This window comes from Heptranchias perlo, chromosome 1 (genome assembly GCF_035084215.1).
Source record: "Heptranchias perlo isolate sHepPer1 chromosome 1, sHepPer1.hap1, whole genome shotgun sequence".
Taxonomy (NCBI): domain Eukaryota; kingdom Metazoa; phylum Chordata; class Chondrichthyes; order Hexanchiformes; family Hexanchidae; genus Heptranchias; species Heptranchias perlo.
The window spans coordinates 195,623,532-195,636,233 of NC_090325.1; the positions used below are offsets into that span (position 1 = coordinate 195,623,532).

The 12,702-nt window shown below is 42.9% G+C and overlaps 1 protein-coding gene across 3 annotated transcripts in view; it reads left to right on the plus strand.

Moving 5' to 3' along the window:
• Positions 1 to 1,267: 1,267 nt before the first annotated feature.
• The window catches only part of LOC137331029 (broad substrate specificity ATP-binding cassette transporter ABCG2-like), a 42,776-nt gene continuing 31,341 nt past the window's right edge, over positions 1,268 to 12,702 (plus strand). For all 3 annotated transcript variants that reach the window (XM_067994621.1, XM_067994630.1, XM_067994635.1), the window contains exons 1-5: positions 1,268 to 1,874; positions 5,751 to 5,810; positions 5,915 to 6,029; positions 7,221 to 7,373; positions 9,432 to 9,589. In XM_067994621.1, the coding sequence (XP_067850722.1) occupies positions 1,294 to 1,874; positions 5,751 to 5,810; positions 5,915 to 6,029; positions 7,221 to 7,373; positions 9,432 to 9,589 (1,067 nt within the window). In that variant the 5' untranslated portion in view covers positions 1,268 to 1,293. The remainder of the gene's footprint in view (positions 1,875 to 5,750; positions 5,811 to 5,914; positions 6,030 to 7,220; positions 7,374 to 9,431; positions 9,590 to 12,702) is intronic.

Genomic DNA, 12,702 nt, shown 5'->3' on the forward strand with positions numbered 1-12,702 from the left:
TAGAAGCCCATGGAATCGAGAGAAAAGTACAGGCTTGGTTTTGAAGTTGGCTGAGTGAAAGGCGACAGAGAGTAGGGATAATGGGAAGGTACTCACATTGGCAGGATGTGACTAGTGGAGTCCCGCAGGGATCTGTCTTGGGGCCTCAATTATTCACAATATTTATTAACGACTTAGATGAAGGCATAGAAAGTCTCATATCTAAGTTTGCCGATGACACAAAGATTGGTGGCATTGTAAGCAGTGTAGATGAAAACATAAAATTACAAAGGGATATTGATAGGTTAGGTGAATGGGCAAAACTGTGGCAAATGGAATTCAATGTAGACAAATGTGAGGTCATCCACTTTGGATCAAAAAAGGATAGAACAGGGTACTTTCTAAATGGTAAAAAGTTAAAAACAGTGGATGTCCAAAGGGACTTAGGGGTTCAGGTACATAGATCATTGAAGTGTCATGAACAGGTGCAGAAAATAATCAAGAAGGCTAATGGAATGCTGGCCTTTATATCTAGAGGACTGGAGTACAAGGGGGCAGAAGTTATGCTGCAGCTATACAAAACCCTGGTTAGACCGCACCTGGAGTACTGTGAGCAGTTCTGGGCACTGCACCTTCGGAAGGACATATTGGCCTTGGAGGGAGTGCAGCGTAGGTTTACTAGAATGATACGCGGACTTCAAGGGTTAAGTTACGAGGAGAGATTACACCAATTGGGGTTGTATTCTCTGGAGTTTCGAAGGTTAAGGGTGATCTGATCGAAGTTTATAAGATATTAAGGGGAATGGATAGGGTGGATAGAGAGAAACTATTTCCGCTGGTTGGGGATTCTAGGAGTAGGGGGCACAGTCTAAAAATTAGAGCCAGGACTTTCAGGAGTGAGATTAGAAAACATTTCTACACACAAAGGGTGGTAGAAGTTTGGAACTCTCTTCCGCAAACGGCAATTGATACTAGCTCAATTGCTAAATTTAAATGTGAGATAGATAGCTTTTTGGCAACCAAAGGTATTAAGGGATATGGGCCAAAGGCAGGTATATGGAGTTAGATCACAGATCAGCCATGATCTTATCAAATGGCGGAGCAGGCACGAGGGGCTGAATGGCCTACTCCTGTTCCTATGTTCCTGTGAAGCAATTCTGTAGTTATGAACAAAATTAACTTTTTTAATAAATAGATTTTTTTTTAGCAAATGTAACTTATTCTGCCCCTTGTATATTTTTAAAGATATTGCTTACTAGTTTTATGTATTCTTTCCATACAGATTATGTATGGAAGGTTAAACGTTTAACAGACATGCACAATTTCACCAATGAAGAAATGTCGCAAGCAGCAACAGCCAGGACTGAAACGGGCGAGAAACCAGACATTACTGAAGAAACGAGCGTTATAACAGAAGCAGTAACGGATAGGCAAAGTTATGTAACTGAAAAAGGACCCGATACAACAGAAGCTGCAATAGACGCGATTGAAGAATTATCTAGTACAACAGAATCTACAATGGATACACCGGAGCCAAGCCGTGACGTTACTCCAGAAACACCTCGCTCAGTAGAAATCCTAACGGAGCCAAATCAAGATGTCAGTGAAGAAATGCCTGTTACAATAGATATAGACGACACTGTGGTAATGCGTGATGGTGCACAAAGCGACATCTTTCAAACATTTTCTGTCACAAAAACGATGAATGATGATTCAACAATGCAGGTCATCGACGGGGTTCCATCCAGTGAAAAATGGGACATGGTACCTGAGATAACTAAGTATCCTCATGGAATGATAGTCAGTTTTTCTAAGCTTTCCTACAGATTAAAATTAACTCATGGATACTTTTATCGACGTAAGAAATTCACAAAGGACGTGTTAACTGACATCAGGTAACTTTTTTCCTTAGCAGCATTTTTTTAAAAATGAAATAAAATTTAACAACAACAACTTGCATTTATACAGCGCCTTTAACGTAGTAAAACATCCTAAGGCGCTTCTCAGGAGCGATTATCAAACAAAATTTGACACTGAGACACATAAGGAGATATTAGGACAGGCGACCAAAAGCTTGGTCAAAGGGGTAGGTTTTAAGGAGCGTTTTAAAGGAGGAGAGAGAGGGATATAGAGTTTAGGGAGGGAATTCCAGAGTTTATGGTCTAGGCAGCTGAAGGCACGGCCGCCAATGGTGGAACGATGAAAATCGGGGGATGCGCAAGAGGCCAGAATTGGAAGAGCGCAGAGATCTCGGAGGGTTGTAGGGCTAGAGGAGGTTACAGAGATAGGGAGGGGCGAGGCCGTGGAGAAATTTGAAAACAAGGATGAGAATTTTAAAATCGAGGCGTTGGTAGACCGGGAGCCAATGTCGGTCAGCGAGCACTGGGATGAACGGGACTTGGTGCGAGTTGGGTTACAGGTAGAACAATTAGTTACAGTTTTGTTTCTTTGAAAGAAGGGAGTGTTAGAGCAAGCCTTTCATTATGAATAAATGTTCTTGAAACACTAAGGTTAACCGTTCATAGGTTTGTTAAGTATATAGTACATGGAATGGTACTTAAGCATATAATTACAATAGTACTTAAAGTACATTTACAGTTCTGGGCTCAGTATTCAGGCTGGTCGAACCTTCGAATCCAAATGCACGTTAGAATTTGCTACTTTTTATATCTTTCTGTCTTGGCCCTGCTACATGACAGTCAGCATGTCTCTACATTACATGATTGGACCAAAAGTTAAGAACAGCTCTATAAAAGGAGAAACTAATGAGAAACCTATACTTAAATAACTGTCAACAAGCTGAATTCCTCACCTAATGAGCACCTTTTCCATTGAATCGTAGAATGGTTACAGCACAGAAGGAGGCCATTCGGCCCGTCGAGCCCGTGTTGGCTCTCTGCAAGAGCAATCCAGCTAGTCCCACTCCCCCGCCCTATCCCCGTAGCCCTGCAAATTTTTTCCCTTCAAGTACTTTTGAAGGCCATGATTGAATCTGCCTCCACCACCCCCTCGGGCAGTGCATCCAGATCATAACCACTTGTTGCGTAAAAATTTTTTCCTCGTATCGCCTTTGGTTCTTTTGTCAATCACCTTAAACCTGTGCCCTCTGGTTCTTGACACTTCCATCAATAGGAAGAATTTCTCTCTATCTACTCTGTCTGGACCCCTCATGATTTTGAACACCTCTATCAAATCTCCTCTCAACCTTCTCTGTTCTAAGGAGAACAATCCCAGCTTCTCCAGTCTATCCATGTAGCTGAAGTCCCTCATCCCTGGAACCAATCTAGTAAATCTTTTCTGCACCCTCTCTAAGGCCTTCACATCCTTCCTAAAGTGCAGTGCCCAGAATTGGACACAATACTCCAGTTGTGGCCGAACCAGTGTTTTATAAAGGTTCATCATATCCTCCTTGCTTTTGTACTCTATGCCTCTATTTATAAAGCCCAGGATCCCGTATGCTTTTTTAACAGCTTTCTCAACCTGCCCTGCCACCTTCAACGACCTGTGCACATATACCCCCAGATTTCTCTATTCCTGCACCCCCTTTAGAATTGTACCCTTTAGTTTATATTGCCTCTCCTCGTTCTTCCTACCGAAAGGTATCACTTCGTACTTTTCTGCGTTAAATTTAATCTGCCATGAGTACTCCCATGCCACCAGCCTGTCTATGCCCTCTTGAAGTCTATCACTATCCTCCTCACTATTCAGTGCACTTCCAAGTTTTGTGTCATCTGCAAATTTTGAAATTGTGCCCTGTACACCCAAGTCCAAGTCATTAATATATATCAAGAAAAGCAGTGGTCCCAGCACTGAACCCTGGGGAGCACCACTGTACACCTCCCTCCAGTCCGAAAAACAGCCGTTCATCACTACTCTCTGTTTCCTGTTACTTAGCCAATTTCGTATCCATGCTGCCACTGCCCCTTTTATTCCATGGGTTTTAACTTTGCTGACAAGCCTATTAAACAGCATCTCGCTGTCTGCCTCGCCGTTGAAATGCGTTGAACGGTGTGAAGTTGCTGTATTGGTGCGGTAGATACAAACTAAACTCGCCACAGAAAGTTAAGACTTGTGCATTCCAGTCTAAGTACCCTTTTAACAACATTATAATTGTTAATTACTGCCAGTCAACCTCCCTGGCACTGAAAATTAACTATTACAAATGTGGAGTCTCATTCCTTCAGGTTTTAATTGTTGGAGATTTTATAAATGTAAAAGGAATTTTCCTTACTTTTCCGTCTCTTTTTTTATCTCTCTCTTAATCCAATCTTTTTTTCCTTCACTTCCCTTTCTGTACCTGATTTGACATTGAATTCACCCACTCTAATTTACACTTCCTTCTCAGTCCTTGTGCTGTTTATTTCCCAATCCTTCAGTCTGATTGATTAAGGAGATACCCGGTTACTTGCCCTGTTCACTCCAGTCCCAGATGCCCTGTTTCCCTCGCTGTGACGTTACCAGCTCGCACTTTCAGCAACTTGCCACGCAAAAAAAATTAAAAGCCTGAACGTGCAGGGGCAAGTCTAACTATCGACAGAGGCTGCAGCAAATTCTGGTCCGTTGGTTTCTCAGATGTTTTGTCTTTGCAATTTTATATCAATGATTGCAGTTCCCTCAAGCTTGGGGATTGGTTAACACTGGATTAAAACTGGTGCTTTAAAGGTCAGCCTCAGTTCAGAAGTTCAGTGATCAACATTTTAAGAATTGCTGTGTAGTTGTACAGATGTAACATCAAGTAGTTATTTTATTTGGAGTCATGTCTCTCTACTTAATAAACAAAAGCCAAAAGTTAACATTATCAACAACAACTTGCATTTATATAGCGCCTTTAACGTAGTAAATCGTCCCAAGGCGCTTCACAGGAGCGATTATCAGATAAAATTTGACACTGAGCCACATAAGATGATATTAGGACAGGTGACCAAAAGCTTCGTCAAAGAGAGGTTTTAAGGAGCATGAGCAGAGATCTCCTACATTACTACAATATAAAGACAAATCACTAGTGGTATTATATTAGCATCTATCATCAAAGCAATTCAAATCAGTTTGAAAAATTCTGCTGTCCGTCTAGTTAACCCTTTCCTCCTACGTAATGAAGCAACCTGGGTTTGAAAAAGTTGTCGTATTTTAGTGAGTTGCAGCACATAAACAATCTACTCAAAATAGTGCTTTACGAGGTAAATTTTACAAGTTAGTGCTCCTGAGGTAGTTACCTTAAGGTAATTGGCAAAAGAACTTGAGGGGAGATGAGGAAATTTTTTTTTACACAGCGAGTTGTGATGATCTGGAATGCGCTGCCTGAAAGGGCGGTGGAAGCAGATTCAATAATAACTTTCAAAAGGGAATTGGATAAATAATTGAAAAAGAGCAGGGGAGTGGGACTAATTGGATAGCTCTTTCAAGGAGCCGGCATAGGCACGATGGGCTGAATGGCCTCCCTCTGCTGTATCATTCTATGATTCTATGATGTGGACTTCATTCTATGGGAGGGTAGATTGGGCAATCAGCCCACACACAATTCGTTGCACTCCCAAGTTGTTGTTGTTGGATTGCTTGTAGCAAAGAGCTGGCACAGACACGATGGGCCGAATGGCCTGCCTTTTGTGCTCCAAACTGCTGTGGCTCTAAATAATCCCCTGAATGCATGCGTCATTGTTAGCTTATTTATAAATGTTGTTTCTGACATTTGAGTTGGCTGCCCGTTAACCCATTTTGTTTTTTACATGACCGTTTATATATATATATCGCTCTTGTGCTTCTTGTTTTTACAGTGGCATCATGAAGCCTGGGATGAATGCCATTATGGGCCCCTCGGGCTGTGGCAAAACCACGTGAGTGAATTTGGTGTTTGCGTTACCGTTTACTTTGCAGACGTAAATGTAGAAGTAGTTTTTCTTCTTCTGCCGAATAACAGTTGCTGTTTGTTTCCCCCCAGGTTATTAGATATTTTAGCTGCTCGGAAGGATTCCTCAGGCTTGACTGGAGAGGTGCTAATCGATGGTGCCCAACAACCAACAAACTTTAATTGCATCGCTGGATATGTTGTACACGTGAGAGTTCTGTGACTTTTTTAGTAGCTTTCTTTTATACGCCTGGTCTTTGGTAATGTTTTAATTGCATTTTTTGTTTTAAGTGTAGCTCCTAACCCCAGTCCGCCGAAGTTCGAGCCTTTATACTCTACTGCCTGGTTAGGGGAAAATGGGATCCCAGTAGTTTACAGTTTATACAAGCCTGTCTTCCTTGTTAATAAAATGATCCCTTTTACCCAGTAAATGGGATGGGAAAATCTGGAGGAGGATTCTGTGGAAAGGCGTGGGTTTGTGGCCCGGTAAAACAATCGTTTGGATCACAAGTCGAGAGTTGTGTGGACAGTGGGAAAGCTTGGACTCTGATGAGCTGCATGAAAGCTGAAGGGGCGTTTGGAGATAAATGATATTTAATGGGCCAGAATTTGTTAGCAAAATAATGGTGAGTTTAATAACTTGCTGGAAGTGCGAGCTGGTAACGGCTCGGCGAGGACAGCAGGGCGTCTGGGACCTTAGTGAACGACGGGACCAACAGTCTATCTCCTCAACCAATGAGATTAAAGGATTGAGAAAGGAACAGAGAAATGGAGGAGAATTAGAGTCAAATCAGGTACAGAAAGAGAAAGAGAGGGAAAGAAAGATTAGATTAAGAGAGAGGAAAAAAAGAGACTGAAGCAAAAAGTAAGGAAAAAAACTTGAAATTTAAAATTTTTTAAATCTCTAAGAAGAATTTACTAGGTGCAGGAATGAAATTGAACAAATCAAATTGTTCCCTTTCTGGGCTGGCGAGATTGACTGGCTTTGCATTAACAATTATCACGGTCATTAAAAGGTACTTACGCTCTTAATCACCAGCCCTAACTTTCTGCGGCGAGTTTAATGGGCAATTAATGTGCAAATCCAGCAAGTTCTTAAAACTAACGGGGAGGTTGAGGACGAGATGCCGTTTGTGTGAAGCAGACGGAGGAGCGGGGTAAATCGACCAGCAGGTTCTGGAGATTTGTAACTCACGGCGTCTCTCTCAATCCCCTGAACCCGCTGGCCGAATTTGCACATTATTAACGGCGTTATTTTCCCCACGTGATTTGGCCTGTTAAGTTATCGATTTAATTTTTCAGTCACTCTCTATACCCTCGTTTGTAAGCTCTATCATTCAGCGTTGGTGCTTTCTGAATATACTGCTTTTATATTGTAATAAACCCTTTCACCTTACAGGATTACATGATGACTGGAACACTGACTGTGCGAGAGAATTTGGATTTCTCTGCTGCGTTGCGGCTACCTAAGGACATCAGCATATTGGAAAAGGAAAGAAAAGTCAACAGACTGGTTAAAGAGCTTGGACTCTCTCAAATAGAAAACTCCAAGGTATTGCTTTCCCCTGAAAGTTGGCATAGTTCATGGCCAAGAGGATTAGTCACCCCAGTTATTTTGCAACTATATTTTTTTATAATACACATTTCTTCCTTCCTCCTCTTGAATGTGTTGACTTTACTGGACTTGGGTTCCACTCTTGATAGTTACTCCCTTCAGGTATTCTCTGGGGGGAGACGCTAGCAGCATTGCCTCAATTATTAGGAATGTTATAAGCATGCTTACCGGCAGTTCATTTTCCAGCTTTGCACTCTTGGCGAGAGCCGTGCCTGCCTGAGACGTACATCGGAAATTTGGACAAGTGTTGTGCCTAAATTTCCAACGTGTGCTCTCGGTGGGTGAGGCTCCCTGCCCCAGTCAGCATCAATTGCCTCCGGTTTCCTTCGCCCCACCATTGGCGGCCGTGCCTTCAGCTGCCTGGGCCCTAAGCTCTGGCATCCCCTCCCTAAACCTCTCCGCCTCTCTCTCCTCCTTTTTAAGACGCTCCTTAAAACCTACCTCTTTAACCAAGCTGTTGGTCACTGGTCCTAATATCTCCTTATGTGGTTCGGTGTCAAATATTTGTCTGATAATCGCTCTAGTGAAGCACCCTGGGACGTTTTACTGCGGTAACAGTGCTGTGTGAATGCAAATTGTTGCTGCTGTTTTCTCCTTTGATGGGACCTTTGATGGGCCCACAGTAGAACCTATGCTTACTGTGTGGAATTGCAAACACCCGTAGACATGCCCCAAAAGTTGCTCCTGTCACATTATGGGGCAGGTCTAAGAAAAACACCTCCCTCCATCCAGTACAGTTCTTAATTTTGACTTCAATGGGGTGAAAACCCAGCAGGTCCAAGTTCAGTGCTGAATTGTGGGCCCAACCCCGAGAATTGGATCTTAGTTCCAACCCCTTCCCATATCGTGGAATTTTTTCCCCAATTGTGTTTAAAATGCTTTTTGTGATAACTTGTATTGTGCTCTTGACTATAATGAAACCATCACTTTTACTGGTTCTGCCAACATCATTAATATTTTACAAACGTGATACCTGATTGTTTCAGCTACAAAAGCTTGGCTCCTACACCCAGTGTATCTCTCAGCCGTACAATCCAGGAGTTTCCAGTTTCACTTCCTAGTCTGTGCTAAGTTAGCCGATCTCAGTTGAAAGACTAAAAGTGGGCAAAGAAAGTGGCGGGAGGGCGGGGGGGGGGTGGGGGGGGAGGGGGTTGCGGGGGTGGGGGCGGGGGGAGGGCGGGGCGGGGGCGGGGTCGGGGGGGAGGGGGGGTGGGGGGGGAGGGGGGGTGGGGGTGGGGGTGGGGGGCTGTGTGGGACGGCGAGGGGAGGAGGTTCCTGACTATTTTCCAGAAGGAGTTACTGAATAGCAGACACAATGAGAATAGAATTGGGCTTGGGTCCCCTGAAATTAAAGAACCTACTGACACTATTCAGGGTTCACGTTCCAGGAGTGAGCACTCAGCTGGGATACTGGAGGGTGGATGGCCAGAATGCCCTTTCCTGAGGCTATGGGATGAGGAGGAATGGGTGATAAGCACACAAGTAGCGACGCAGGTTAACAAGGCTATAAAAAAATGCAAACAAAGCCCTTTTAAAGACCCCTTATCAAGTCGGGTAAAGAGCCCCAGCCTGTTTAGACTTCCCTGATAGTTATAACCTCTCAGTTCTGGTATCATCTTTGTAAATCTTTTTTTGCACCTTCTCCACTGTCTCTATATCCTTTTTGTAATATGGAGACCAGAATTGTGCACAGTACTCCAAGTGTGGCCTAACCAAAGTTCTATATAAGTTTAACATAACCTCACTGCTTTTCAATTCTGTTCCTCTAGAAATGGGCTTTGTTTGTATTTTTTTATAGCCTTGTTAACCCGCGTCGCTACTTTTAGTGATTTGTGAATCTGTACCCCCACATTCCTTTGTTCCTCTACCCCACTTAGACCCTTATTTTCTAAAGAGTAGGTGACCTCCTTGTTCCTCCTACTAAAATATACCACCTCACACGTCTATGAATGGGAATAAAGCTCCCCTAAATAGTCTATTTTAATATTTTGCCAGATTGGAACTCAGTTTATTCGAGGAGTATCTGCTGGAGAAAGAAAGAAAATCAGTATTGGCATGGAGCTGATCAGGGACCCTGGAGTCTTGTTCTTGGATGAACCAACTAATGGTCTGGATGCCAGCAGTTCCAACGCTGTCCTGCTGTTACTGAAAAGGTACTTTATTATAATAAAAGTGCAGTTACAGCAACAACAACTTGCATTTATACAGCGTCTTTGACGTAGTAAAACGTCCCAAGGCGCTTCACAGGAGCGATTTTCAAACAAAATTTGACACCGAGCCACACAAGGAGATATTAGGACAGGTGACCAAAAACTTAGTCAAAGAGGTAGGTTTTGAGGAGCGTCTTGAAGGAGGAGAGAGAGAGACGGAGAGGTTTAGGGAGGGAATTCCAGAGCTTAGGGCCGAGGCAGCTGAAGGCACGGCCGCCAATGGTGGAGCAATGAAAACCAGGGATGCGCAAGAGGCAAGAATTGGAGGAGCGCAGTTAAATGAAATGTTTCTCTATAGGGTTTATTCTTCACTCCCACCGGGGAGCTACATTCGATAGGACTGCAGGTGGGAACCCAGCGTTGCAGTTGGTCAGAACCTGCACTCCACAGTTCTAGTGAGTTTATACTAAGAGAGTAGGAAGTGGTGAATTTGATCTTAAATGCAAAGGAGGCGAGGTACAAAAAGTTGTGAATGAAAGAGAAATGAAGTGGCCCAAGAGGGTGTATTTTCTTCCTTTTGGTAGTGGAGGAAAGGTTCAGTGTGAGTAGAAAACTGGTTTCCTCACAAGACTTTTTTCACTAGCTTCAGCAAATGGAGCTAAGTGTTCTGACTTGTCACAGTTTCACTGTTCGATCCGTGCACTGTGGAAAGCAAAGTAATTTTAAGAGTTACAAAAGTAAAATACTGCGGATGCTGGAAATCTGAAATAAAAACAGAAAATGCTGGAGCAGCTCAGCAAGTCAGGCAGCGTCTGTGGAGCGAGAGAAACAGAGTTAAACATTTCAGGTTGATGACCTTTCATCAGAACTGGAAGATGTTTGAGATTTAACAGTTTATAAACAAGTACAGAGCCGGGGAGGAAAGAACAAAAGGGAAGATCTGTGATAGGGTGGAGGGCTGGAGTGATTAAATGACAAAAGGGACGATGGTGCAAGGCAAGGAGGGTGGGAATGGGACAGGTAAAGAAACAAAAGTTGGGTCTGGAGGAGATGTAATTGGTTAGAGCAGAACCATTACCAGGAGCAGTGGTTATGATCTAAAGTTGTTGAAATCAAAGTTGAAGCCGGAAGGCTGTAAAGTGCCTAAATAGTTTAACGTAATGTGCAAATACGCATTAATGCAATTCACAGCCGTGCCTGGCTTTCAAGCCTGCCCGTCACACCTGCAGGTCTTTAAGGAAAGAAACAACTCACTGGAGAAAGAAAATTTGACGAGATCTGGGATAATTTAAAAGAAAACACACAAGCAAAAAGCTCAAGCCGTTCCGGTTATGATCAGAGGCACCTCACCGTTAACGTAGTCTGTCGCTAACCCCACAAGGCAAAGTGGGATTCTTATCGGGGACCAAACAGGTAGCATACGCCTCAATTCAAGCAATAGAGAAAGAGGATAAAGCAGGAGATCGGAACAAAGTTTTGATTCTCTGGTTGGTTCAGTTGCAGCACCCCGTTAGTCACATCGTGTCACTGACTCGTACGTAAATGATCGTGTGCAGATTGAAGAAAGGCTCAGACTTTTCTCAGTACGCGAGGACATTCCACCTGACTTTTTTTTGCACTGCTTGATAAAGGAAGTAATGGTCATTAGACGAGGCATTAAATGGGTAAAATGTGAGAACAGCATCTGCCAATCTTACTTAAAAAAAAACACAACATAAATTTTACCTGAAAAAGATTTTGAAATTTGTTCTTTGGCATTTCTTGAATAGTTTTGAAAAAGTTGTGACCAGAAACTGCTAGAACATTCCGTTCGTACAGCTGACTGGTACTGACGCGTGGTGGGAAATTTGGTGCATTGCACGTGCTCACTCTGCACAATACAAATTCAGATCCAAGTCACAGCTCCGAGTGAAAAAAAAAATCAAGTCTCAGTCCAAACTTTTAGGAGTGTCTGTAACCTTTAAGTAAAAGTGTGGAACTTGCTACCACAAGGAGTAGTTGAGACGAAAAGCATAGATGCATTTAAGGAGAAGTTAGATAAGCAAATGAGGGAGAAAGGAATAGAAGGATATGCTGATAGGGTGAGATGAAGTAGGGAGGGAGGAGGCTCGTGTGGAGCATAAACACCGGCACAGACCAGTTGGGCCGAATGGCCTCTTTCTGTGATGCAAATTCTATTTAATTCTAATTAAAAACTTTACCGAAGGCATCAAAAGATACACAAAGATAATTCAATGGGTAAATTTAATCATATTGTTGGGAAATTTGTAATTTTTTATTTAAACCATAATATTGGACATTAGAAATTTCACTTACTGAGAAAAGAAATGGTGGTGAAAAATATTTTGAGAAAGCGTTTGGAGTGATTTGTGGGAACCTGGTGGCCTGATTGCACAGTTAGAGTGATGAGTTTACATAGGCAAAACCCATTATAAACGTGAACAAAAGAATTGCTAACGGGACAAAGTTGACATTAAAAATGTGACAAAAACATGAACAGGAAGTCAAGTTGTGCAGACAGGAAATGTAGATAAATATTTTTAATATGTACTCCCACATCTACCCGTGAAATACTCATGGCGTTGCTCACGGTCGGCTGATAAATAGGTCTTGTTACCTACAATAAAAACAGAAAATGCTGGAAATACTTAAACAAGTCAGGCAGCATTGTGGGGAGAGTAACAGAGTTAATGTTTCAGGTCGATGACCTTTCGTCAGAACTTGAAGAAGTTAAAGATTTAACAGTTTCTTCACCTGTCCCATTCCCACCCTCCTTGCCTTGCACCATCATCCCTTTTGTCATTTAATCACTCCAGCCCTCCACCCTATCTCAGACCTTCCCTTTTGTTCTTTCCTCCCCTCCCTTCCCCCCCCCCTTGCCTGGCTCTGTACTTGCTTAAAAACCGTTAAGTCTTCAACTTCTTCAAGTTCTGACGAAAGGCCATCGACCTGAAACGTTACCTCTGTTTCTTTCTCCACAGACGCTGCCTGACTTGCTGAGTATTTCCAGCATTTTCTGTTTTTATTTCAGATTTCCAGCATCCGCAGTATTTTGCTTTTGTCACCTACATGGTGGCAATGAAGTTGGAAGAGACACTAGAAACTCTACAGAGCTG